Source organism: Punica granatum, chromosome 8 (assembly GCF_007655135.1).
Source record: "Punica granatum isolate Tunisia-2019 chromosome 8, ASM765513v2, whole genome shotgun sequence".
Lineage (NCBI taxonomy): Eukaryota > Viridiplantae > Streptophyta > Magnoliopsida > Myrtales > Lythraceae > Punica > Punica granatum.
The window spans coordinates 27324478-27350412 of record NC_045134.1 but is presented as its reverse complement, the minus strand read 5'-3'; the positions used below and the strand labels follow the sequence as shown (position 1 = coordinate 27350412).

The 25935-nt window shown below is 42.7% G+C and overlaps 5 protein-coding genes across 10 annotated transcripts; 2 read left to right on the top strand and 3 right to left on the bottom strand.

Annotated features, from left to right (window-relative positions):
* Positions 1–2939: 2939 nt before the first annotated feature.
* Positions 2940–5061, top strand: LOC116216092 (adenine/guanine permease AZG2). The gene is made up of 2 exons (XM_031552022.1): positions 2940–3136; positions 3497–5061. Exons 1-2 carry the CDS (start codon positions 2989–2991, stop codon positions 4960–4962), a joined length of 1614 nt encoding a protein of 537 aa, XP_031407882.1. The 5' UTR covers positions 2940–2988; the 3' UTR covers positions 4963–5061.
* Positions 5062–5110: 49 nt separating this feature from the next.
* LOC116216093 (B3 domain-containing protein Os02g0598200-like) lies at positions 5111–9178 on the bottom strand. 3 transcript variants are annotated; one of them, XM_031552024.1, is made up of 7 exons: positions 8842–9178; positions 7437–7589; positions 6268–7177; positions 6047–6115; positions 5842–5928; positions 5640–5752; positions 5111–5515 (listed from the first exon to the last, which is right to left on the bottom strand). In XM_031552024.1, the coding sequence occupies exons 2-7, from the start codon at positions 7581–7583 to the stop codon at positions 5243–5245; spliced, it is 1599 nt and encodes a 532-aa protein (XP_031407884.1). In that variant the 5' UTR covers positions 7584–7589; positions 8842–9178; the 3' UTR covers positions 5111–5242. The 3 variants fall into 3 exon arrangements, with proteins under 3 accessions (XP_031407884.1, XP_031407883.1, XP_031407885.1); XM_031552023.1 differs by having other exon boundaries at positions 8955–9178; XM_031552025.1 differs by having other exon boundaries at positions 8720–8849.
* Positions 9179–9950: 772 nt separating this feature from the next.
* On the bottom strand, positions 9951–14311 carry LOC116189482 (zinc finger CCCH domain-containing protein 67-like). Of its 3 annotated transcripts, XM_031519163.1 has the most exons (7): positions 13576–14310; positions 13175–13240; positions 12768–12887; positions 12452–12602; positions 12300–12358; positions 10789–11058; positions 9951–10385 (listed from the first exon to the last, which is right to left on the bottom strand). In XM_031519163.1, the coding sequence occupies exons 1-7, from the start codon at positions 14047–14049 to the stop codon at positions 10203–10205; spliced, it is 1323 nt and encodes a 440-aa protein (XP_031375023.1). In that variant the 5' UTR covers positions 14050–14310; the 3' UTR covers positions 9951–10202. The 3 variants fall into 3 exon arrangements, with proteins under 3 accessions (XP_031375023.1, XP_031375022.1, XP_031375024.1); XM_031519162.1 differs by having other exon boundaries at positions 12300–12602; positions 13576–14308; XM_031519164.1 differs by lacking the exon at positions 12768–12887 and having other exon boundaries at positions 12300–12602; positions 13576–14311.
* A 1036-nt stretch (positions 14312–15347) lies between these two features.
* LOC116189480 (lysine-specific demethylase REF6) lies at positions 15348–22065 on the bottom strand. 2 transcript variants are annotated; one of them, XM_031519158.1, is made up of 7 exons: positions 20934–22065; positions 19738–19816; positions 19429–19496; positions 19189–19339; positions 18387–19066; positions 17718–18242; positions 15348–17493 (listed from the first exon to the last, which is right to left on the bottom strand). In XM_031519158.1, exons 1-7 carry the CDS (start codon positions 21754–21756, stop codon positions 15665–15667), a joined length of 4155 nt encoding a protein of 1384 aa, XP_031375018.1. In that variant the 5' UTR covers positions 21757–22065; the 3' UTR covers positions 15348–15664. The 2 variants fall into 2 exon arrangements, with proteins under 2 accessions (XP_031375018.1, XP_031375019.1); XM_031519159.1 differs by having other exon boundaries at positions 18387–19063; positions 20934–22063.
* Positions 22066–22781: 716 nt separating this feature from the next.
* On the top strand, positions 22782–25903 carry LOC116189484 (CBBY-like protein). The gene is made up of 8 exons (XM_031519165.1): positions 22782–23178; positions 24016–24086; positions 24206–24364; positions 24487–24553; positions 24766–24861; positions 25110–25156; positions 25372–25452; positions 25638–25903. The coding sequence occupies exons 1-8, from the start codon at positions 22855–22857 to the stop codon at positions 25759–25761; spliced, it is 969 nt and encodes a 322-aa protein (XP_031375025.1). The 5' UTR covers positions 22782–22854; the 3' UTR covers positions 25762–25903.
* The last annotated feature ends 32 nt before the right edge of the window (positions 25904–25935 follow it).

The following is a 25935-nucleotide window of genomic DNA, read 5'->3' as shown; positions in this document are numbered from 1 at the left end:
AGAGGAAGGCCAGTCTCTAAAAGATAACTTGAAGGCTCAAACAACTGTTGCTCACACTCTAATAGCAAGAACTTGTCCTTCAAAAGTCGTTTCATGCGCCTCCAAGTAAAGATCGGATTCTTTCTAGCTACAATATGATTTCTTTGTAACTCGAGCCACCAAGTAGAAGATTTATCTTTTAAGCGATAAACAACACGATCAACTCGGCTTCCATCATCGGGAATGTCGTAGTAGTCGAAGAATCGTTCCACATTCGAAATCCACGCCAAGAATTCCTCGGTACTCAAGCTTCCGTTAAAAATTGGGATTCGCTTTGGACGATAATCTCTCTGCACCTATAGGTGTCTTCTTATTCCACCGGAACTCTCGAGGGCTTGGGTCACTCGCTCGAGCCGTGCAATGAACTCCTTTCGCGTCTACTGGAAAGTGAGAGGCAAGTCTTGGTCGAAAGTAAACCCTCTTGGAACTCGTTCAGGGTTGCTTTTAGCCATTATCTTTGCATATTTAGCAAAAATCCACTCAAACACACGTGTTTCACTCGGCCAACAAGGATAGAACTTTCGCTCTGATACCAAATGATAAGTTCACGAACCATAACTGGGTAAGAAAGAAGGGTGGAGGGTAGAACCAACAGATTTCACTCGATAAGATGACTCACCACGAGTAAGAAAAGTCGGGTTGATTCGCCGCGCTCAAGGAAGAACGATAAGAATCGGGGTTTTCGCCACTAAACAAGAGACTTGTTTAGATAAGAAAATAGAGGAAACACTCTAGGCAATTTCATTCAAATATTCATCAAAGTCTGTCATCTTCTATTACAATAGGTGCATATTTATATAGATGGAAGACACCTCACTTGATTCTAGAATAGGAAACTGACATCAAATATTCTCCAGATTACTTTCCTAAAATAGAATAAGGAAATAATCTGAAATAGGAAACTTAAGATTATTGACTCAAGCTAATATAGAAAATAATATCTAATTAAGGGAAACTATATCATAGCAATATAGGAAACTTAATATCTAATTAAGCTAAATTCTTGTTTCGGTGTCTTCTAGAATATGCGTTTGGACCCGCAAATTCGAATACGAGTTGGGCTGCAATCTGAAGTACATCATCTCCTCTCGGTTGGAAAAAGACTGGACCTCGAGTCTTTGTCGATATTCTCCTGGTCTTGATTTGTGCGTTTCGCCGCTTCTTAACTTGCCACTTCAACATCTTTTTTTTTAGAACTCTTTCCGGTAATTTCTCATAAATTGACTGCTTTGTTTTTTCACGCCAACCAACTCGTTGCCTGAACTATTGCTTCCTCGGTAGAGTTGTATATGCTTTGGCAAATTTTGCCTCAATTGGATGAAGCACCGTCGACAAATCTTTAATGGCAATTTCATCTTGAAGTTCCACTAGGGGTGAATTTAAAGTGGGTTCCATCAGAACTTGCTCCGTGGAGTTTGAAATTAGTACCTCCAAAATATTCTTCTCAAAAAATATTCATAATTGAGACATGTGTATCTCGCTCCAGCATAGTCTGGTTCTTCGACTCCACGTCTTCTTCCTCTTCTGTTTGGTTGTCCCTCTTGGAAGTTGTGTCTTCAACCTGCACTTTTTCATCTTCTATCACAACATCAATAATCTCATATCACCAAGATTTGTCTTTCCTTGTACAAGAGGAAGGCCAGTCTCTGAAAGATAACTTGAAGGCTCAAACAACTATTGCTCACACTCTAATGGCAAGAACCTGTCCTTCAAAAGTCGTTTCATGTGCCTCCAAGTAAAGATCGGATTCTTTCTAGCTACAATATGATTTCTTTGTAACCCGTGTCACCAAGTAGAAGCTTTATATTTAAGCGATAAACAACACGATCAACTCAGCTTCCATCATCGGGAATGCCGTAGTAGTCGAAGAATCGTTCCACATTCGAAATCCACGCCAAGAATTCCTCGGTACTCAAGCTTCCGTTAAAAATTGGGATTCGCTTTGGGCGATAATCTCTCTACACCCATAAATGTCTTCTTATTCCACCGGAACTCTCGAGGGCTTGGGTCACTTGCTCGAGCCGTGCAATGAACTCCTCTTACGTCTGCTGGAAAGTGAGAGGCAAGTCTTGGTCAAAAGTAAACCATCTTGGAACTCGTTCAGGGTTGCTTTTAGCTATTATCTTTGCATATTTATCAAAAATCCACTCGAACACACGTGTTTCACTCGGCCAACAAGGATAGAACTTTCGCTCTGATACCAAATGATAAGTTCACGAACCAGAACTGGGTAAGAAAGAAGGGTGGATGATAGAACCAACAAAACTCACTCGATAAGATGACTTGCCACGAATATCGGGTTGATTCGCCACGCTCAAGGATGAACAATAAGAATTGGGGTTTTCGTTACTAAACAAGGGACTTGTTTAGATAAGAAAAATAGAGGAAACGCTCTAGGTAATTTCATTTAAATATTCGTCATATTCATCTGTCTTCTTCTCTTGCAATACGGTGTATATTTATATAGAGGGAAGACACCCCCTTAACTCTAAAATAGGAAACTAATATCTAATATCCTTTAGATTACTTTTCTAAAATAGAGTAAGGTAATAATCTGAAATAGGAAACTTAAGATTACTAACTCAAGTTAATATAGGAAATAATATCTAATTAAGGGAAACTATATCAAAGCAATATAGGAAACTTAATATCTAATTAAGCTAAATTCTTGTTCCGAAATATTCTAGAATATGCATTTGGACCCGAAAATTCGAATATGTGTTGAGCTGCATTCTGAATCACATCAAAAATTGCTCCGTAATTAACTTTACACCGATAAAATAAGATACCGCGTCCCTCACACAACAAAAGCTTTTACCTTTTTCCCCTTTTTCTTTTTTCCTCCGAGGGTGTGTGTGTGTGTATACATATATATATATATATAGCAAGATGCATGGGGAGATCGAGATAGCGAAGAGGAAGGAGTGATTTGTGGAGACGAACAATATAATGGGGATGGTGCTGGGAGAGAAGGGGCTGAGCAAGCGATGGAGCACCATGGAGAAGGCACTCAACGACGGCGTTTCAAGAAGCCGGGTCGGGAAGTACTTCAAGCTCGACCCCCGCAAGAGCCGTTTCACTACTGAACTCCGAGCAGGTAATGGGGCTGAGCGAGGCAGTTGCCAATGTTTGATATCAAAGTGCACGTCCTCAGGGAGCAATGCATTTTCTTAGCAACCTTTGCGAGAAGTTTTCCACCCCGCTTTCTATTTCCAGAAAACTGTTTTCTATGACATCTCTTATGTAGAATTTTAATTTATTTTTTTTCGGTGGATTAACGGGGCATCAGCTGAATAAATGATATGTAGAAATAATTTTTGTGTCCATTTTCCCCGTTTGCATGTTTGTTACTCGTGAATTATATCCTCGACATATTACCTGGAGGACGTGGTCTATGCAGCTGTGTGTCTTCTAGAGTCCTTTTCTGATAGACTAATCTCATCATGATCCCTTGCAGGCACGGCCACCTTCATCACGATGGCCTACATCATCACCGTGAATGCTACCATCATCGCAGACTCCGGGGGAATGTGCTCCATCTCTGACTGCACTGCCCCGGCAAACCAAACCGTGGGCCCCAGCTGCCGGCTGGAACCGAACCCCGGTTATGAGGCCTGCCTCTCAAAGACCAAGAGTGATCTCATCGTTGCCACGATCATTTCATCCATGGTAGGCTCGCTTGCCATGGGTATACTAGCTAACCTCCCACTAGGTCTGGCCCCTGGTATGGGCCCGAATGCATACCTGGCCTACAACCTCGTGGGCTTCCACGGGACCGGGTCCATCCCTTATAGGACCGCCCTCGCTGTGGTCTTAGTCGAGGGCTGCGCTTTCCTTGCCATCTCAGCACTCGGGCTCCGCGCGAGGCTCGCAAGGTTGATACCTCAGTCAGTCAGGTTGGCCAGTGCGGCAGGGCTGGGACTTTTCATCGCGTTCGCGGGGCTGCAGGCCCACCAGGGAGTGGGCCTGGTGGGGCCTGACCCGTCCACCCTGGTAACCTATGCAGCATGCTCTTCGACAGACCCGATGACAGGGGAGTGCCTCGGTGGGAGGATGAGGAGCCCCACATTTTGGATGGGTTCGGTCGGGTTCGTAATAATCTGTTACGGGCTCATGAAAGAAGTAAAAGGAAGCATGATCTATGGGATCCTGTTCGTGACCTTAGTCTCATGGATCAGAGGCACTAAGGTCACCTTCTTCCCCTACAACTCGCAGGGTGATGAGAAGTTCAACTACTTTAAGAGGGTCGTTGACTTCCATGGCATTCAGTCAACGGCAGGGGCCATCAGCTTCACTCACTTCAACAGGAGTGAAGTCTGGGTGGCTCTGGTGGTCTTACTATACGTCGATGTCCTTGGAACCACTGCGACCCTCTACACGATGGCGGAGCTCAGCGGGTTTGTAGACGAGCGTGGTAGCTTTGAGGGTGAGTACGTAGCCTACATGGTCGATGCGGGGTCCACGGTGATCGGGGCAGCCCTGGGAGTCTCACCTATCGCAACGTATGTGGAGTCGTCGGCTGGGATCAGAGAAGGGGGGCGGACGGGACTGACAGCCGTGATCATCGCGCTGTACTTCCTAGTGTCACTGCTCTTCACCCCTCTTCTCAGCAGCGTGCCTCCATGGGCAGTGGGGCCATCGCTTGTGATCGTTGGAGTGCTGATGATGAAGGTGGTAAGGGACATAGACTGGGACAACATGAGGGAGGCGGTCCCTGCTTTTGTGACAATCATCCTCATGCCCCTAACGTACTCCATAGCTAATGGGATCATTGGAGGGATTGGGACTTACATGGTTCTGACCCTGTGCGACTCTGCCAGTGGGTGGGTTAATTGGTTGGCAAAGATTAGAAGAATGGCGGGCAAGGAAAGGAATCAGGTCTCAGCTTCGGGTTCCGCTGATGCCCCGCCTGAAATCATCTGAGGTCGTTGTAATGTAGCCTACATGGGTTAGTAGTCGTGTTCAGGACTGAATATGTAATATTTCAGGCTGTTTGCTCATATAGTGTCATTTAATTCAGAATCTAACAGCAGTTTTTTGCCCTGTATACCGAGCAATGACAATGGGGTCAGATAACAAACCAACCTAACTCCTCACGAAAGGTCCTGTGTCTGGCATTAGTAGATCAACTGGTGTTTCTTAATATATTCACAAAAAGAGAGAGAGTCACGAATCGGCTTTCTGCTGGTTGTCTAATCCAGGCTCATGGGGCAGGCAGCAGGAGTGGTGCGGGCTCTCGGATGATTGAGACGGCGTATATGGATTCCAACTTGTTCAGGAGTTTGAAGGCGCACTTATCACCGGGTTGAATCTCGTTTGCCTTGTATAAATGTTTCCACCCGGTCGTCAGAATTTTGAGATCGGATCTCTCATAGTAGACGACCGGCCACAGTCTCTTCTGTGGATCCTGAAGGGCGATAACCTTTTTCCGATGCCTGGACTTTCCTCTTCCTTGTGCTAACTTCCATGGCAGCTCCTGCATTCATACACAAGACATCTACTTCAGTTCGGGATCCCAATTGGCTAATGAGTCCATAAAATTCAAGAAAAAAAAGAACAGGCCTTCGAAATGCAATGAATTGGTCCGATTTGTCACTTACAATATAAAAAGGATTGTCCGCGATTCCAAAGACTTCAATTGGATCATCTGATAACGAGGAAATGGGAACTATATCGAGACTTCCAGCTTCCAGCTCGATCTTCAGTGGAGACACTTCCCCAATTTAAGCCAAAATTCGACTTAATTAACAATTATTGTACAGCCAGGACATATAAGAATTAAATGAGGAAAAAGGAACATACCGTATGTTTTGGGAATAATTTCTGAAAGGGACCTCATGTTTGGAGAAACTTGGAAGGGCTCTTTCTCCACAGCTTTCAATGCTTCACCTGTTTGACAGTGTAATGGACGGAAGCAATCAACCGAACATAACACATACCGCACAAGGACTAGTCTCATGGCTTTAACAGAATTGAGAAGCAACAAAAATATAACCGTACGGCTTACTTGTTCTCTCGGGCGGAATATACAGTTTGAGCCCTCTCTCTTCTGACTCCATTTTAATAGGAATTGGTGCTTCACAACAATAACTGATTAATTAGGTCAACTAGTTATTCGATCGTGGTCTATAGGTGACATTCAGCAAGGTGACCAACTGAAATAAGTAGATATAACGCAGGAAGAAAACAAACTCATATAAAACCAAGTTTAACAAAACAATAGCTAACCTGAAAATGCAGCAGAAGCACCTCTTTCCTTGGCATCTTTAAGTTCTTTTATACCCGCATTTAGCATATGGGACTTCTCATTTCTTGGTGCAATTGTCACAGTATTAGGTAACTGATGCTCAGACTTTTGCTTGTTGCGAGAAGCTGAGTCAGACACGTGACATAGGTTGTCGGGCTCTTTAGGTGCCTTCCTGTGCTCGGTATCTTCAGTAGCAACATCATTTGTCTTGAAGATTCCAATATTGGGCTGATTTGTTACCGGGACTTCAATCTCGAGCTTGTCTCCTACCTTGGGCTCTTGCGACAGGTTATCATTCTCAACTGTGGTCTCTTTGCTTCCGCTGGCACAGAGGATGTCAAAGTTCATTTCAAAATCAGACAAATCGAATAAGAGTCTACGATCTTCTACGTGCTTGTTTTTCGTCACTGGATCTGACACAATGAACCAGTCTTCTACACATTCTTTTGGCTTCTCTTGAGACCTTCCATTAGTACAATTTGGAGGGTTATCGTTCTGCGGCACTACTTCCACTACATCATCAGTCAATCTAGTAACAACGGCGGGGCTCAAGCTCTTCCTATCAATGGGTTTGGATGGATGAATGGGCTTGGATCCTTTCTTGGGCCTTCTTCTTTTCTTGCTCGCATTGCTATTAGGAAAGTCGAGTTTTTCGCAGCCAGTTTTGTCGTAGATCTTGACAGCGAGGTGGTCGCCCAAGTAAAAAAACAAGACGAAATCACCAAGTTGCAGGCCATGGTCTAAAAAAAAAGCATTCCAACCTCGTTTAAAAGCAAGAGCTCCATCGACTTTCGAGATCATCACTGGCCATCGGTGCCCGTGAGAATCTTCAAGATTGATCTTCTGATTAATCAGTTTTGAGAGTGAAGCATTACATTTTGGAGGGAGGTACTGAAAAGAAGCAACCATTCGTTAATAGGAGAAAATACAGTGAACTGTGAAAAATGCAGTTCTTCAATAAACATAAACTGTGAAAAATATGCTATTGTAAATAAAACAATAAACCGCCACAGGAGACCCGGAACAATAAAGAAGTGGTGATGAGTAGGCAAATGTGCATATATACGAAGATAACGTCACAAACATGAAACAACAATTTGCAATTCGAAATAGTGCTATCCGCAATGGTTTAGAGAAGAAGGATACCTACCATGAGTTCAGAATAGCTGTCGCAGAACATAACCTTGAAAAATGATGTGACAGCTGACGATCCACATTCCGCTTTCAGCTGAGGAATGAGGATGCAATTCTTCGAACATTCAGAGCATGCCTTCATCGTGCAACTCAACTGTGTCATCTGTTTCTGCCGAATGAACAGAGTAAAAATTTAAGCTTGGCAGCTATGTTACAGCAACATCTAAGACTCTAAAAGATACAATAAATGGTCACCCATCGGACTGATTAAGAATGATTAGTGTCCTCAGATGCTCATTTGTGGCAGGCGATGCTAATGGTGGCTTTTGATACAGCGAACAACTTTCCTATTTAAACTCCTATGTGGTCATGTTAGCATCAACACTCATTCACAAATACAAAAGCTTATGCAGAATCAGTCAGAAGCAGAAGTAAATTATACAAATTGCCCCATCCCTTTTCTCTATGTTTCACTAAAGAAATCACATTGACTGTGGTTCAAGCAAAGCCGCATCGCAACAACAAAAACAAATGCCTCCTTTCAACACCCCTCAGTGATGTTTGATTCCAAGAAAATAACTGACATGAAAAAGGGATTACTAAACAAGGAAAAACAAGATATATAAATCGGAATAACAATCTAATCTTCACCAGCACGAGAGAGGATATTCGCATGTCGTCCAACATGTAAGCCTAGGAGAATAAAGACTTCATGAGGCCAATGCCTTAGCATTCAAAATCCGAACTTCAGGTGTTCGTGAGGTGCAAAACCACTCCTCTGTTTCTAAATCAATGTCCTAAGATTTTTTATTGCTGAATCAATGTCCTAAGATCATACTGATTGAAGAAACCGCTCACAAATAATGTGGGGAAGGCACCACGGCAAAACCATAGAAAAAAGGGGTCGCAGAGATCCCAAAACTGGCAAAGAGGCAGAACATATTGCATGCAAGAGTCCCCCACATCTCATTATCCTTACTATAACCTGCATATGTGCTCAAGCCGTCCACCATGTCGAAAGGAAAAAAAAAATGAAATATTTGCTAACCTCTCTCAGCAAAGGAAAAAAAGAAAGGAAAAAAAATCCATGCCCAAGTCGAACAAAAAAAAGGTGCTAACTTTATCGGTAGAGAACAACTCAGAAACCCGAGGTTTCAACCAAGCAAAAGACACAACTCAGAAAACCAAGGTTTCAGCCAAAAAACAAAAAGTAGAAAGCCAAAGAGATTGCCCTAATCAGGTCCAACGTTATACCTCCAACCCACTTGAAAAAGGAAAGTACTTTTTGATGAAAATCACCTGAACACAAAATGGTGAAAAAAAAGGCAGGGGCAGAGCACCATTTTCATGGAGGTTCGAGACGTTGACTGACAGAAGACACCCTTATCAACGAGAAAGAGCGGTGATCGAGAGGAACTCACAAGTGCTGAACGTGAAAATGAATCGATGAGCCAAACGGGTCGAGTCAAGTTCAGCTAAAAATTTTTGTGGAGTTCTAGCTCTTACAGAAGACCATCAGATCTTCCTTCCTTACCTTGAGCCAAACGGGTTCAGCTAAACACGGAACAATGAGTTGCACTCTCTCTCTCTCTCTCTCTCTCTCTCTCTCCCTCTCCTTCAGTGTGTTTTCACAGCTTCTGCATGAAACCCTGCAGAAGCCCAGCAGAGTATTGTTCCCCCTCTGAATTTGGAAAGTTTCTTTCAGCCATTTCCCGGAGAAACAAAGATAGGAGACAATCAAAGCAGAATATAGGACTGCGCGCGCTCTCGTGTATTAGTTTCGGTACCTAATGAAACTAGTTATATCTTTTTATTATTTATTCAAAAATTCTTTTTTATTATATTTGGTCGTCCTTAAACCTTTTTTGCAACCAAAAAAATATGAGGCAGACTTGAGGGACCTTTCCTCTTCCTCAACGCTCTCGTTTCGAATCATGAGTGGGCTTGCTTCTTGAACTGATAATGAGCCGGCCGTTGACATTCGAGTCTTATTAATTGAGAAAATTTATGCCAGATAACTCTATCCTCGAGTGAGCCAAACCTGATTAAACTGGATTAATCAAAATTTATTAAACTTCTCAGTATTACGGCACACACCAAAATAATAATAATAATAATAATAATATAATGCAGGAGGAAACAATAATATCATGCTTTCCGATTTGGTTTTTGATTACAAGGGAGGTGAACGTTCGATGACAAAGGACAGAACGATTTGGTTTTTGATTAGAAGGGAGGTGAATGTTCAATTACGAAGGACAGAAAGAGGTCAATGTCCGTTTTAGGGACATTTTATCATGTCCTCAACATTCTTTACAGTTTTATTACTAATCACCGGCCCTGCTGTACGATCCCCAATGAATATCTTCCTATAGAAATCTTTGAATTCACCATCACTTAATTTTGTACTTTAATGGACTTCCAAATTCGAGCAATTGTGAGCTTAGTCGAAAGCTCAACTCACTGCGATAACATCTTTTGTGGGAAAACAAATTGCAAAGGAAAACAAGAAAGAAAACAGTTTCTGCTATTTTCGGGTTTAGACTATACTTTTTTCTTGAGCTTCAAGTTTGGTCCTGCAATGAACATTAATTAACAGAAACTAAAACATTAAACGGTGCCCAACTGAGATTTTCATCGGCCGCTTGATCCAAAATAAGTTAGAACTCTGGCGCGCACCATGAGGATGAACAAAATTTAAAACGCTGCGACTCTAAAGAAGCCTATAGAGAAGCTAAAGATAGTAGCAAGTCAGGTTTCCAAAAAGATTTTTTACAGGGGACTACTGAATCGCGACATTGCCTACACTACTTGTCCCGACCATCCTGGGCCCCTCTGGTCCAGTGAAACTGCCAAACGGGGCTGACAAGTTCGATGGAGTCCAGTTCACCGGATGGTCAAATCTGCATGCAGGCCCGAACTTGCATATTCCATATCGGCTGTAATAAGAGCATATATTCTGATCCTGCAATTTCAAATAATATATAATCAGCTGCAATGTGTGCGCGTATATATATATATATATATATATAGAGCCATATGGTATACATATATCCACATGATATATCAAGAAAGATGAAAAGTAAAAGATGATGATCCTAAGCTCTATTTGTCTTTGTGCGACTCAGTGGGCACACACGGTCATCTGAATATAGCCATAAGGCTACAAGTGAAGTTCCTGACATTTTGAAAACAATAAAACTTCAGATTAAAGCTATGGAGAAAAAAACAACTTCATCAACGGAGGGACAAATCAAATGTTAACGTTCTTCCAAATCAGAACTATTCCAATCTGGTGGCAATATTGCACAGCTCTTGCAACAAGTAAGATCAGACAAGCCTAAAAGTGAAATGGAGAGTACACTTACAGGTCTCAAAGGAAGGCCCTTGTCACTCAGAGGAACAGGGGATGAGCTTGGGATCCGACTCTTCGGATGGTTATATTTGCAGTTGGATTTAAACTTGCAATCTCCAGTTTTCAGGAAGAAAGCGCAGTCAGGTTGCCCAGGGCGTTCTGGAAATTCGTCGTTTATCATTTGCTTCTTATTGTTGGTATATGCAGTAGCTTCTGTCCCCAGGTTCTTTCCCATGTATGCTTGAGGTGGAAGCATAGTCCTTTCTGGTGGATAAACAGGGACCTATAAACAAAATGGCAGTCATTGCCAACTAAAGAATCCATTCCACATTCAAAACAAACATACTAGCAATACATCACAGTCTATCTATCTATCTATCTATATATATATATATATATATTATGTGTGTGTGTGTGTGTGTGAAAGCAGAATCAAAGCGGGCCCAGCCAGATGGCCCCCCAAGAACGCTCTGTTTATGAATTGAATTTTTTCGATTTTATGAGCTTTTTCTAAAAAATAATTTTTTTTGTATTTTTAAAAATATATAGATATAGATTTGTGGGACCGTTCATTATTTTCTTGATCTTTTGAGTTTTTTTAAATTTTTTTAATTTTGATTTTTAAAATTTTAAAACAAATAAACATAGATTCGTGGGACCGGTCATTATTTTATCAATTTTTTTTTAGAAAAACGAATTTTAGTTTTATTTTTAAAACACAGTGGGACCAAGTGCTATTTTCTCGGATTTTGAGCTTTTTTTTCTTAAGAAACGAATTTTAATTTTTTTTAAACAGATAGATATTTTTTTTTTAAACAGATAAAGATATGATGTACTATCTATATTTTATTATGTATGGTACGCTATAAATAGTGGATGTACTATAAATAAACCGTGATTGATCTGACTCTAAAAAATTGCTATCATCATATTTCTTCAATTTTTTGCATGCACGCAGTTTATATTAGGTACATCGATAGATTTTTGGCAGTGAGTTCTTCCAACTTTTTGTTTTTCTCACACAAAATTTTGTAGAATTTTAGGATTCTTCGATTTTGTGTATGTGGTTTAGGTGTTAAATTTTGATAATGTTGAAGATAAAAATTCATCATGTCATGGTTGGAATTTTTCTTCTATGTAATTGTCTCCCTATCTTATTTGTTAAATGAAATTATCATTAGTCTTATAGGTCTAATAATATGCTATTCTAAAACATTTATAGCACACATTTTATATAATAAAAATTAGCGGAAAAAATCACGTTTAATCCCCGTGCAACACACGGACTCAATCAGTATATGGCGATTGGTATATGATATAACGTAGACACCAATTCTTCCCATCTTTAAGATCTTACTTCATAGACATGACATGCTCCAATGATAAAAGAGCGAGGGATCCTGTCCCGCGCCGTGGGCTTGCAGGGTGTTCACGTGGATTGTGGGATTAGTCGGGCAAAATCGGAACACCCTCTTTAAAAATTTAAGATTTAAGAAAAGAAAAAAAAAAGAGCGAGGGACTTACCTGATATGTACTCCATTCTGCTTTCTGAGGTGCAACTCCTCCTATTGGTGGATACACAGCTGGCACAAAGGGAGCAGTCTCATTCAATGTCCCAGAGGGGGCTGACCAAGAAGCAACAGGCTGTGATAGACCTTTTAGGGTGGCAGACGAACCATTTCCATATCCACCGAGAAGGTCGGTTCCGGTGCCGGCACCGCTGCCGCCTCCTGCTCCTGAAGCTGTAGGATCTGGATGATTAAACCTGCAATTGGCAGCATACTTGCAGGAACCATTGCGCATATAATAGGGGCATTCTTTCTCCCCCTGCAATATTTCAGATCCACATCACTGATTTAGAATAGAATCTCACAGAGTGATGACTCACAAAAGAAGCCTAAATGTCACTTAACACATGGATTCTGTCCCCAATAAATGAGGGAACCGGAGAGAAAATAAGGTAAATTATCTTTCAACTAAAGAGGAGCATACCGGCCTAATGGGCAGGCCCAGAAAATTCAGCTCCGTAACAGGGGTCACTGAAGGTTTTGTTCTTGGGTGATCGTATTTACAAGCTTTTCCATACTTACATCCTCCAGTCCTCAAGTAGTACTGCACAATGCTCAAAAAATCTTACGAACCACAAGAAAACACGAATAACAGAAGCTACCAACTATAGCTGAATATGCCTAGTGGTAATCTTCATTCCAGTTAAGCCACCAATAAATAATGTGGAGGGACGAACATCTACGAAGAAGTTGCGTATGACAGCTGGAACTCCAAAGAATTAAATGGACATTGAAAGTCTTACCAAATTTCCGCATTTTTCAGTTAAAGCTAGATTTCTATGAAATAAACCGAAACATAAGATACTGAACATAAAAAAAGCTAGTAATGACCTTGCATTCAATCCGTCCGGTTTTGTCCATCAGTTCCTCCTTGACATTCACCCTCTCCCTTGCAGCCTTCAGATTAAAATTCAAAATTTTAGACACAGAATGTACAAGAAGCAGCATCTAGTTGTCGGATTTGTCATGTAAATATTACTCATCAAACGATAAAGCATTTCTACACGAGACCACTTAGAAACCATGAATTAGACTCTACTCAAACTGCAACAAAATCAACAGAAATTGCGACTAGTGATGCACCCAAAATATATTAAACGACGCAAGCAGATCAAAGAAAAGATATCATTGAGCTCAGAAAAGCTAAAACCTTGCACGCTACAGCGCCAGCGACTGACATGATGATATCCACCAGAAAGACAAACGGGAATGAGTGCAGTGATTGCACTTACACTGACATGGGGGTTTCTCCTGCGAACTGGGTGATTGAACTTGCACAAAGATCCAAACTTGCACGTCCCCGTCTTGATGTAAAAGGCGCAATCCTCTGCACCAGGTCGCACCGGAAACGAATTATACCTCCCAACGCCGGTTCCGGTCTCCCTCTCCTCGCTGGTATCATCAACTTCACCGGCTCTCTCGCCCTCCTTCTCATCCTCCCAGCCGGTATTGTTATTATCAGTGCTTCCATGATTATACACTATACCGCTCTGAGCTCCTCCCTCTTGGCTATCTGCCGCCTGCAGCCGCGCGGCCTCCTCGGATTCTTTCAGTACCAGACGGAGGAGCTCATCGGAGAGCGAGTTCTCCGCCTCGTGATCGAGATCGGGGGGTGCATGCTGGGGATCGGGACTCGGCCGGCAGCCCAGCCCCAAGTCATCGCCAGGATGGCCCACGGCGACTGCTGATTCTTCAGAGGCAGCCATTCTCCCTCCACATTTCAAAACCCTAGAGCTTCGATGGAGCCCTCAGAGGAAGAGTAAGGGGGAAGAAGCTGGAAGAGTGGAGTGGAAGGAAAGGGAAAGCCGAGAGCTTTGTATTGTACTGTATATTATTGTTTTGGGGGATGGGAATTAATGGCGCTTTGCTGCTCTCTCTGTGCCGTTTGGAAGCGTACAGTGTACAAACGCGGAGAGACACAGACAGATACAGACACAGAGAGAGAGAGAGAGAGAGAGAGAAGACGGACACAGAGACGCTGCGAGTATCATAGAAAAGACAGCGCGTGTTCTTTTTATTTTTTTTTTGGTAAGTTAGGCATACTTCTTCAGAGCTGTGTGTGGTTTCGGAGAATTTACCGGCTGATTCTGGTTCACCGTGTGATTTGAGAAAATACCAATCAAAATGTATGAAATTATAAATTTGATATTAATCATTCGAATAATTACTATAATTATTCTTTATTATAAAATTCTTCCTCGTCACGTCATTTGAGGTAAGATTATCTAAAATTTCCTCGTGTTTTCGATTGTCTGAAAGCTCGGAAATGGAAATACGAATATACTATTATTATCATTTTAAGAAAAAAATAGAAATGACCAAAAATCAATTGATGATCAAGATATTTTCATTCCTTGATTGATCCTAGCATTTTTATTCCCAGCAAGTAATAGACAAATCAAAATTGTCATAATCCATTTTGCAGGAGGATGGTCTCGGGACCGAAACGTACATGGAAGTTCCCTGAAGTTGTCATTGTCCCCCATCCAGCGAACCTGGGATCTCCACCACGGTTGGGCTTGCTAAGAACCATAAAGCATGATAATAAAAGAAACTCCGATGCTAATTATGGAATCTATACGGTTTCCAGAATTTATGTTGATTTTTTTATTTTTATTTTGTAAAAATAAGAACAGAAAGAAATTAGGTAGAAATCAAAGAGGAACCGAATGTTGTACATTAGGAATCTCATTGAAAGAATGATGTTCCTGCCTTCCCGGTATGCTTTTATGTTGTCCACACCACATCATTTCTCGGGTCCGATCTATATGCTTATTACAGTCTGATCTGCTTGCACGGCTCTATAACCATGTCGAGAAAGTAATGGTCGAGCCACACATCCTGGAAAGGCCTTTCCGACCCACGGATATATGCCCTCATTGAGTCACGAAAAACATGAGAACGCACACCATGATCCGTATGGCTATCCGGTTTGACGATATTCCGACGTTCAACACTAACAAAGGAGCCCGACCAGATGGTTTTTGCCGTAGGAAGAGAAGAATGACAGTTACTGGATGCTTTCTTGGATGGAAGGAACAACAGAAGGACATACAGACCAGACAAAGGTAGAGATCTCAACAATGATGTACACTTGAGAAGCAAAGTGGATTTTTGGTCCCTACCAAACAATGGGCGTCCAATCAAAAATCCCTAATCAGCACAGAGTCAACCACTGTTTCAACACTAAAATCAAATCGTCAAATTTAACAACTGTTACAGGGCAAATCCCTAACCCTATTGATCTTCTTCTAAGCCAACCAAACCCTACTGCTGCCCCCCCCCCAACAAAGTCACATCCAATCAGAGTTACCAGCCTCTCTACAAGCCTTTCTCCTTACCCTTTATGGAATGCCCGGTCTTCCGCTTGTGACGGCTGAAGTCCGACACGAATCTGAATGTCTGACCGCAGCCCGGCTCACCGCAAACGTAAGGGCGGACGCCCGTGTGAACCCGCAGGTGCTCAGTCCTAGCCCAGGCCCACTTGAATGACATCTTGCAGCCACTCCATGGGCACTTAAGCGGGCGTTCATCCATATGCACCCTGCGATGCTGCACCAGATACTTGTGAGAGAAGAACTTCTTCCCACAGCCCTTGACAGGGCATATGTTCTTCTTGTGGAGTACAAGTTCCTGCTTCGACCTGAAGCTCATGCTACAGCCCTCGATATCACAGGAATACTCCATCTCGTTGTTCCTCGTTTTACCGGCACTCAACCCAGAGGGATTCTTCGGGTTCTCCTTCCTGTTGCTACTAGCTGCTTGCTTTTTGTTCGCCTTTGCTTTGGCTCCGGTTCCTTTGGCGGCCTTCGATGCCCTTCTCCGGAGTCGAGTGCTGGGGCCCCCTTCTGATTCCTCTTCCTCCACAAATTTCTCTTTCTCATTCCGAAAACGAGGACTCTCCTGTTTCACTAGACGAGGAGTGACCTCTTTGCTCACCCGTGGGGTTCGCTGTTTAACAGGCAGAGAGATCCTCCCTCTGATTGGGTGAGGATTCCCTTGTCTACGTTGAGAGATCTCTCGTAACATATTCTGAGCAACCTCCTGCTTCTGTCTCTTATTCTGGAGAATCCTTGGCAGTGAAGGAGATTTGTCGCCCTCCACTGAATCATTCTCGCTCTCATAGGTCCCTCGCCTCCTCCGAGAGAAGCTCTTCTTAACACCAACTGAATCATCAGACATTTCATCAGCATCATCTTCTTCTTCTTCAACAACTCGTTTCATTATCTTTCCTCTCAGCATCCTCCTTTCATGCTGAGAATCACCCGAGAGTGAAACATCTGAATTCACATCTTCGACCGGAGTAAACTGTGCTGGCTTTGGCCTATAAATCCTCCTACTCGGTGGCTCTTCGTAATGGCCTTCCAATGAAACATTGGAATTATCATGACTATCTCGATCAACACTCTTTGCCCCCTTATGTCTGGGAGGCCTCTGATATGGAGGACCCGATTCATCCACCCCATCCTCTGCAACCACTGCTCCTCTTTTAAAGCTCATCTTGGCCGATTTACCCTTCCCTGGCTGTTTCGGCTTTTTGGAAGTATCAACCAACGAATCAGTTGAAGCCTCCACTTCCTCTTTGCCAAAACATTTATTCCTCTTGGACGGCCCAGCAGACCCACCTTTTTTTCTCTTCCTCTCATACTTCTTAATTACCGGAGTGGCTTCAACCTTTGTCCCTAAAGCACGAGAGCTTCTCTTTTCTTCTACTTCTTCTTCTTCCACTTCCTCGGAATCTTCTTGAGCTAGGAAAGGATGGACCTGATTTGACTTCCACACTCTACCACACCATTTTCCTGCAACTACATTCCTCTGCCTACTAGCCTTCTTCCCTCCACAATCGTCAAGCCTCATGGGCGAGGTAGAGCTTGAAGAATTTCGACCGAAAGCGTTATATATCACAGAGTTGTAAGGCATCTGCTTACTGTAAAGAGAGGACCAACTCAGACTTGCACTGTAGAAGAGATTTATCCCGAGCTTCACGGCCCAGTCTCCACTCCCAGGGATTGCATCTTCGCTATCAAGAGCTGACTTGATTCTCTCCTCATCCTCTCTTGTAGCGTTCTTGAAGGATATCTCGTTCCAGTGATTATCTATGCCAAATTCTGCAGCCACCAACTTTGCCTCGGCTTCTACCTTAGGATAGTCTGCAAGAGTTTGCAAATCAAACGCTATTCACAACTTGGGATGAAAGAAAATGCAAATTAAAAATCAAGTCTTCAACTTGTTCAGTTTCAAAACCTCGGAGAAAATTTTTCAGTTTCCTTATTTCTTTTTTCCTTTTGAATTTGACAACAACAAGGGAAAGATGTTCTGGATTGAATAAATGAATGCAAAAATCTAGAGCACACTCTGGAACCGATTTATATACCTGGGTGACATAGAAGAAATACATCCACTCCTCCAATCGGTTGTAGCTGCTGTTCTACCTCTACGGCATGCTCAAGACAGAAGACATGCAACCTAGAAGAATCTTCATTGGCAGGAAGGATTGGCTTGGAACAGCCAGAAGTAACATTAAACGATGTCAGTTTTCCATATGTACCCTGTACACTTCCAGGTTCTATTTTATTTGTCTCGACCCCTACGGGGAAATCAGAACTTGGATGATTTGCATTGGAAGGTAATGCAAGAATTTCCTGGCGATATTTATTTTCTGATGGGGAGGCCCTCAAAGAATTTTCATCACCCGGATCAGAACCATTGGGTTCATGATGATCATCTTCTGAATCGGATGAATCTCCATAGTTTAAGCCAATTAGGCCCAGTGCAGAAGTCCCTCCTTGTTCAGGACTTGAAACCATTTGCTCATTTTCACATGGAAAGTGAAGTTGAGAATTAGACGAGTAAACGGGGACAATGCATAGATCATTTGCAACACCTTTCTCTTCTGTACCTGCATTCATGAATTTCTCAAAACTAAGTCAATCTTGCCAGAAAATAGTACTACACATCGGCATAACATAACTTGAAGAACGACTACTAGTTTCAATGAGTAGCTTCAAAACAGCATGAACATAAACAAAACATTCACGCTTACCTGCAAAGGGTTTCTGCCCCCAAAATGACTTGTTACCACCAATAACATCCAATCTCTTAAGCGGAACTCCAGAGTTGACAGTCCAATCATTGAAGAAGCTACATTCAGCAGACATGAGGTATCTCACAGCAGGTTCTCTGGGTTGAACAATTGCAGCACAAGAAAAGGTCAAGATTCCACAAGTAACACACGAGAACAACCTCTGATCAGACAACATATCACCGAGCGCATCCTTCTGGGCCCCAGTGAATCTGTTATTTGTCTCTTGAACCGTTGTTTGACTATCACCATTCCCACTCAGCAAAGCCCTTCTTCTTTCACACAGAGAGGCAAATTTTGCTTTCATCGAGTATGAACCTTTCAAAGGATTGATACCACTGTTTCTGTCAGACATAATATTGTCGGCCATAAAAGTGCCAGGAGACTTCATATCCTCATCAGGATTGCTCAAGGAAAGGGACATGTGAGACCCGATACGTAAATTTGAACAAACAGAAACATCTGCAGCATTTTGCGGAAGAAGTACTACGGAAGATCCCTTTCCAAGCACATGAAGTAGTTCATTATTCTGTTTGACGTCTCGCACAAACTGCTCTTTGATCATAGACTCTCCTTCGCCCTTCTTCTTATCTTTCAATCTAGAACTTCGAGGCCCAGTGTGGATTCCATTAGGCACCCTGCTTTCAATTTAAAACAAATAAAACTCAATTCTCTAACAAATAAATAAATAAAGAAATAATGCACCAAAGATTATCAAATCTCAGTTGAGGGAATCAAACTGCAAGGAAAATTTGAAATGAACCTTGAACAGAGTGCAAGAGCAAGATCATAGAGTAGCTGGAAATGGGAAACCATGGGAGGATAATTGATCGACGCTCTTCGAACGGCCGCATCTTTTGCAACTCTCAACCATTCAGGAGTTGCAATATTAGCAGCCTCCCCACAATTAAACCCTGAAAGATACAAAAGAACAGGTCATGTGGAAGAACCTATATTTATCTCAAATTAGAAGGTCCATAGTAAGCGTGTCAACATCTCTCACCATGACTGAACCCAGAATGATAAGCTCTAGGGAAAGTGACAACAAACTCGCCAGCATTTTGCACCAATCTGGACCAGAAAAACAGAAAAAAGGGCAAGCTTAGAATTAAAAGAGAAAGCTGGCAAGAAATATTCCGGAATCCATTCTTTCCAAGACCTCTTGGTCTCTAGGAATAGGCAAGAATAAAGGCAGTCAATATTCTCCTTAAGCCAGTTAAGGCAAAGAATATCATGCTTAATCTATAACTGAAGTTCCTATACATAGAAAAGAAGATTCAAAGGTAAAATGTAGCAGCGGGCAAAAGCTCACCTGCAGCATGGGACTCCTACCCCGACGAGCACTTCTGGAGATATTACTGTCGTCTTCTCCCCGAGAATGGCAAATGTAACTGAAAAAGGAAGAAAGAAAGTAATTATAGGTTGGTTTAGCCAGATATCCAGTTTATGAGAAACACTAGCTCTGCGTCGAGCCTGTAAAATAATAATGTCCAAGAACCTATGAAGAACACCCCACACCAAGAAATTTGAGCAGGACAAAAATGCAAATAAGACCAGAACAATTTCTTCTATATGATGCTTCTACAATGCAGGCTACAACATGCTGGTAGGTCAGATCATTTTGTCACTCAAAATCCTAGGAGTAAATTCAGTATGGACAAATTTTCCTCTATAATTTTCTTGACATATCCACCTATCACAATTATGTTCATTCATTTCCCTCTGCTTTCCCAGAATAGCAATGCACAAATTGCAAAGGACATCCATTGCTTCAAGCAAGGCTACAATTCAAACCCGGTAGAGGGAAGAGCATGAAAACAGATGACCATAATAAAGAAAAGAAGTAGAATACAGCATCAACATATACAAGAAATGTTAAGACCCAAGACCTTAATTACCTATAATTTGGAGAAAAAACAACAGCTAAAACATATAGCATAGTTCATCCTCTCTGTCTTGTGAACCCCTAAACAACATTAAACATAAAATGCAATATGATGCCTCCAGATAACCACTTTGAACCCAATTAGACTCTCACTGAAACAGGGAATCCCCAGGCAACAAAATATACCCAAAATCTTTATTTTCTTCATCATAAACGCATCCTCTAATAGATTGACTGTTCTAAAGCAACAACACAGTTCAAAAGAAGATAACAGCTGGTCAACTTAAGAACTTGACTTCTCCAAATGAGTATGGAAGCATACCCAAAACCAAATTGACCAAACACGGCATATTTAGAACAGGGGAACTCAACACCGAAAGTTAGTTCATAGTGCTCACTAAACCGCCTCCAGAAACAGAACTTAAATCAGAAAGCTCAACGTTATGAAGTTGCGCAAGACATAAGAATAGAGCAACAACCAGCTAATTGAACCATCTGACTCGTTCATAAACACTAGCCACCATTCTACCGTCGACCAAAGTAAAGCATAGACTACTAAGAACAGGGGAAACCCAGCAGCCACTTTACTAACTTAATGTAATGCTAAAAGAAGTCACGCTCACCGAGTGGATTGACCTCTCCTCCATACCCTTGAACCCGGACAACCTCCTCAAACGCAACTGCTGCATCCCGAGGGACACCATACCAAGTTTTCCCGGCCCCCATATGCAAGTAATTCAAGCTATGCAAGTCATGATCCTCCACATGCCAAGCAAACCAACTGAACAACATTGCCAAGTAAACCATAGGAGAAGTGACCCCAGGAATCTCCTCCTTCATAAACCTCAACAGAGAGCTTTTCCACCTGGAGACCCCTCTCATGTTCCAATTTGTCTCCCCAACATTCAGTGGCGCCCCCTCCCCTGCCTTCTTTGACCCGAAGGGACCAAAAGCTGAACCGGGCATATCATTGGCATACTCGACCGAGAAGGGCTTATCCACGGCTGCCTTCCAGTAAAGGGTCTCAATTTCAAGGGCCGAAGGGGAGGCATTCTTCTTTGCATACTTCTTCAAGTAACTCCTCTCGAAGGCCCGGGCTTTAGCCTCGAAGTCGTGGTACGTGTAGGTCTCACCGCTCTGCCACACGGGTTTCTTCACCGGGCAGGGCTTCCGTGGGCAGAACCCGATCTGCTGCTGCCGGGTAGTGAATGTAGGAGCTCCAGCGGAACGAGCTGAGAGGGAGCGGTTGAGGTTAGTGATGGTGGATTTCTTCGGAGGGGGAGGAACAGGGGGAACAATTTTGCAGATGCCATACTGGGAGGCCTCCTTCTCGATCTTGAAAATGTAGGCAATTGGATCTTGGAACTCCTGCAGGGTAGGGTGGTACTCTGGAGCTAAAGGTAGGTTTTTCAGCCATGAGAACACTTCAAGTGCTGGCTCTGCCATGAGAACAGAGGCAGGGGGGGAATCTCGCTGATTGGGGTTTCTGGGTTTCTCAAACAGGACCCATTATGGAGCAAAAAGTAGGAGGACGAGGAGGAAGGAGAAGAAGAAGAAGATGAGGAGGAGGAGGAGGAGGAGGAGGAGGAAGACAGTTCAGATTCTCATCACTCCCACCTCCATTTCTTTTTTCTTCTTTTTCTTTGAGAATAAAATAAATATTCCCCTGTTTCTTATACAGAGGAGGTGAATGGTGAATGTAAGGGCAGAGGAAGGAAGGAAGGAAGGAAGGAAGGAAGGAGAGGGCGGGGCAGGGGTCTATGCTTAGCTACTAATGTCTTGTTGGGGAGAGTGACAGTATACTACAACCCTTTATACGACTGAAGTTACGAATATTACGTTTTCACCCCCCCCCCTTACTTACTTTCTTTCTATTTCAGTATTGAAATTATATCCGTGTAGAAATTACAATACCTCAAAGTTAACGAGCAGAAAAGGGGTACAGTAACATACGATCTTGCCAAAAATAAATGAGTTTTGGATTTTTGATTTTTATTAGTGAAGTTTCCGTGTCCTATTAGTTTCCTTATCCTATCCATATACTAGCACTCATTAGCATCTCTTTATAACGGAGAAAAAAAAAATCAAAATAAACAGTAAGTTAGCTGAGAGCAACGGTCAAGGTAAAAATAACGTTGACCGAATGAAGGGGCTCAGAGTCGGCAACTTCGAGCCTCGCGCCTTCCCTTCGGTCACGTTATATCAAGAAGTGCAACAACCTAAAAGAATGAAAGCGAGAAGTACAAATATACCTCGCTAGTTTTATGGAATGGTCACCGATGGTATTTGGGTGAAAAGGTATACTGAACATGCCTGCCATGGACTGGGCCCATTGGGCTTCGGCCCACTAATACTCCATGGGCCCAGACTCGAGCCCATGCAGGGCCCATGGGTCCCATGTGCGCACTGCGCACACGGACAACGAGAGCTTTTTGTGTGGTCTGAGCCTCTGAGGCGGATAAAGAAAAGGGAGGGAGAGGGAGACAACTTCACTTGCGTGTGTGAAGACGAACGAAGAAAGGAGTGGAGCAGTTTCACTCATTCATGGCGCTAAATACAGTTTCTTCTGCACAGGCTTTCCTTTCCCGGGCCAGACCTTCCACAGCCGTTGCCAATGAACGGCCCTTCCTCGCTACTTTCTTCTTGCCCACAGTGGAGAGGAGCTGCTGCGCTCCAAAGCTGGCAGCTTTGAGATGGACTGGGGCTGCTTCTCCTCGCACCCTGAGGAGCTCTCCCGGCAGAGTTTCCATCACCTGCTCTGCTTCTGGGTCCAGTGTCCCGTCGGCTCTGCTCTTTGACTGCGACGGCGTGCTCGTCGACACCGAGAAGGACGGCCACCGGATTTCCTTCAATGACACCTTCCAAGAAGTAATCAATCCGTTGCCCTGCTCCCCCGTTTCTTGCTTTACTTTCGCCTTTCGTGCTTCTCATTTGGAGAATTGAATACCCAGTGTAATCTTTTTTATCGTGAGTGGGCGGGGTGGACTTCTTCAGATGAAATGTTCAAAATTTGGGCTTCTGATGATATGTTAACGGTGGCTTACTTATCATCTTTAGTCTTAAGATTCAGTGAGTACGTGATTCGGTTATCATCGGAGGATAGTTACCGTGAGAATCTTGAGCTGATCAATGTATCTTCACATTCGGGTTCGGGTTCGGGTTCTATGAGTATGACTAGCAGAAGTTTTGCTTTTGGGGGTTGCAGAAGCTGAAGCAATGCAAGAGTTAGGGAAATTGATCATGGGTCGTTTGGATTCAGAGTTAAAGTTATTTTGATTTTGATTATAGAAAATGACAAATGAGATGTGATTATAAATTTGACTTGGGAAACGTGTGTTTTTGTTGTGTAGTGTGTTGAGTTAAAGTTAAATTTAAAATCAGTTAACTGTCAATCCAAACGGGGCCTGAAGTTTCTTAACATTGGATCTAATCAGTTTTGAGGTATTCCTGGAAGGCCCAGAAACACGAATAATCGCTTGAGTTGAACAGTATGTGAGATCATTTGTCAGAAGAATCGTACATATAATCATAAACTGCATGTGAGATCATTTGTCAGTGTAATTGGAGAGGGGGGAAAAAAGCTAGGATTTGCGTGGAATCGACAATTTAAAATGTTGTATGAACTTGAGCAATTGATTTTATGCATGCAACTGCATTGAGATTGCAATATCTTTTTCTTTTTTTTTTCCTTACTCTCTCCTGCAGAGAGAACTGGGTGTCACCTGGGATGTGGATTTGTATGGAGAGTTGCTCAAAATTGGAGGTGGAAAGGAAAGGTACATTATATACACACTCTCTCCCCTCTCAGGACCTTTTAAATTATCTCAGGTGTACGGCATATTTTGTTTTGATTATATGTGAATTTGATTACTTCCTAAGTTCAGCATTTCTGTAGGATGACAGCTTACTTCAATAAAGTGGGGTGGCCTGAGAAAGCTCCAAAGAGCGAAGAAGAGAGGAAAGAGTTCATAGCTTCCCTCCACAAGCGTAAGACGGAGTTGTTCATGGCCCTTATTGAGAAGAAATTGCTCCCTCTTCGACCGGGCATTGCAAAGTACATTGCTCTGATACACTTAATAGTCACAGCATCGTCACGAGTCCTCTACTTTGGATTTAACAGTACAATGAATTTTTATAGTCACCTTGTGGTCTCCGACTGATGGTGAATTTGTCCAGGCTAATCGATCAGGCTCTTGGAAAGGGAGTTAAAGTTGCTGTTTGTAGCACTTCCAATGAGAAGGCGGTAATGCATTAACAGGTTCCACAGCTATAAGTGCTTGTATATCAACTGATCTTAAGAGAATCACATCATAACTAACTGCCAATGGCAGAGAAACAATGACTTGGGGATTTTTTTCTTTTGATCGGGCAAGAGTTTGATATTACACAAGCAGTTTATATACAAACTCAATATTCCCGGTAACATTCTAAGTCTAGCATATTTGATGGTGTTAGGTCTCTGCAATAGTATCGTTCTTGCTGGGTCCTGAAAGAGCAGAAAAGATCAAGATCTTCGCAGGAGATGTGGTCCCTCGTAAAAAGCCCGACCCCGTAAGTTCTTACTCATTCCAATGCATCACCGATTTCCTTAAAGGGAACACCGGAATTCAGGGCAGATATCAAGCATGTAACGTCTAATTGACTCCAGAGCCTTGGTCCTCAGAATTGTCTGGTCCATGAATGTCTTAGCCAACCTCTTACTTTCTTCTGCTTGTTAACTGGTTCATTTGTTTGCGCTGAATAGGTCAAAATTGTTGGGCGTGTGTATCTAAGTTCACTGGGGCTGTTCTTCTTTGCAGGCCATCTATACACTAGCTGCCACGACTCTCGGAGTTGATCCTTCGAGGTATCTGCGTTTTTCCCACTTTCATGCCTTTCCAACATCAGTCATCATTGTGAATAGGCGAGAAATTTTAAGCTAAAAGAGTAACCATATATCTAAGATGACTGTACCTTCATGCTGTTTTCTCTATTCCTTATTCCTAAAACTTTAGTCTCAGATTGTTCAAAGAAAAGTTTTGAGAGCTTTCAACTGAAAATGCAAACCTCCCGTTCGTGCAGATGTGTTGTGGTAGAGGATAGCGCGATAGGCCTCGCAGCAGCTAAGGCTGCTGGAATGAAGTGCATAGTGACAAAAAGCGGGTAAAGATAATTTCTTCTGTGGTTCCTATCCGATTCCACAATCCAGTCCTTGCAGGAACAGCGGGAAGCGGAAAACAACTGCAGGAAAACTCGCTGACTCTCACATGAGAATATTATCAAGCTCTACTCGGGCTTTAATAAGAATTCCTACTCTGGGCTTATACCTACTTAAATTGGCGTCACAGGTACACAGCTGAAGAAGACTTTGAGAATGCTGATGCAGTCTTTGATTGCATCGGAGATCCACCAGAGGAAAGATTCGACTTGACCTTCTGTGGCACTCTTCTTGAGAAGCAGTATGTCAGCTAAAAGAAAGACAGCACAGCCGGCCCACAAATTGGCCAGAATTCATCCTTTAGTGACCTTCATGTGATTATTATTGTTGTTGTCGAGTTATATCCCGTGAACATCTTCGAAGCCTCTAATAAGAAAGTGAGCACTAATGAGGCCATCCACGAACTCAGTCACTACTCAGAGATTGTA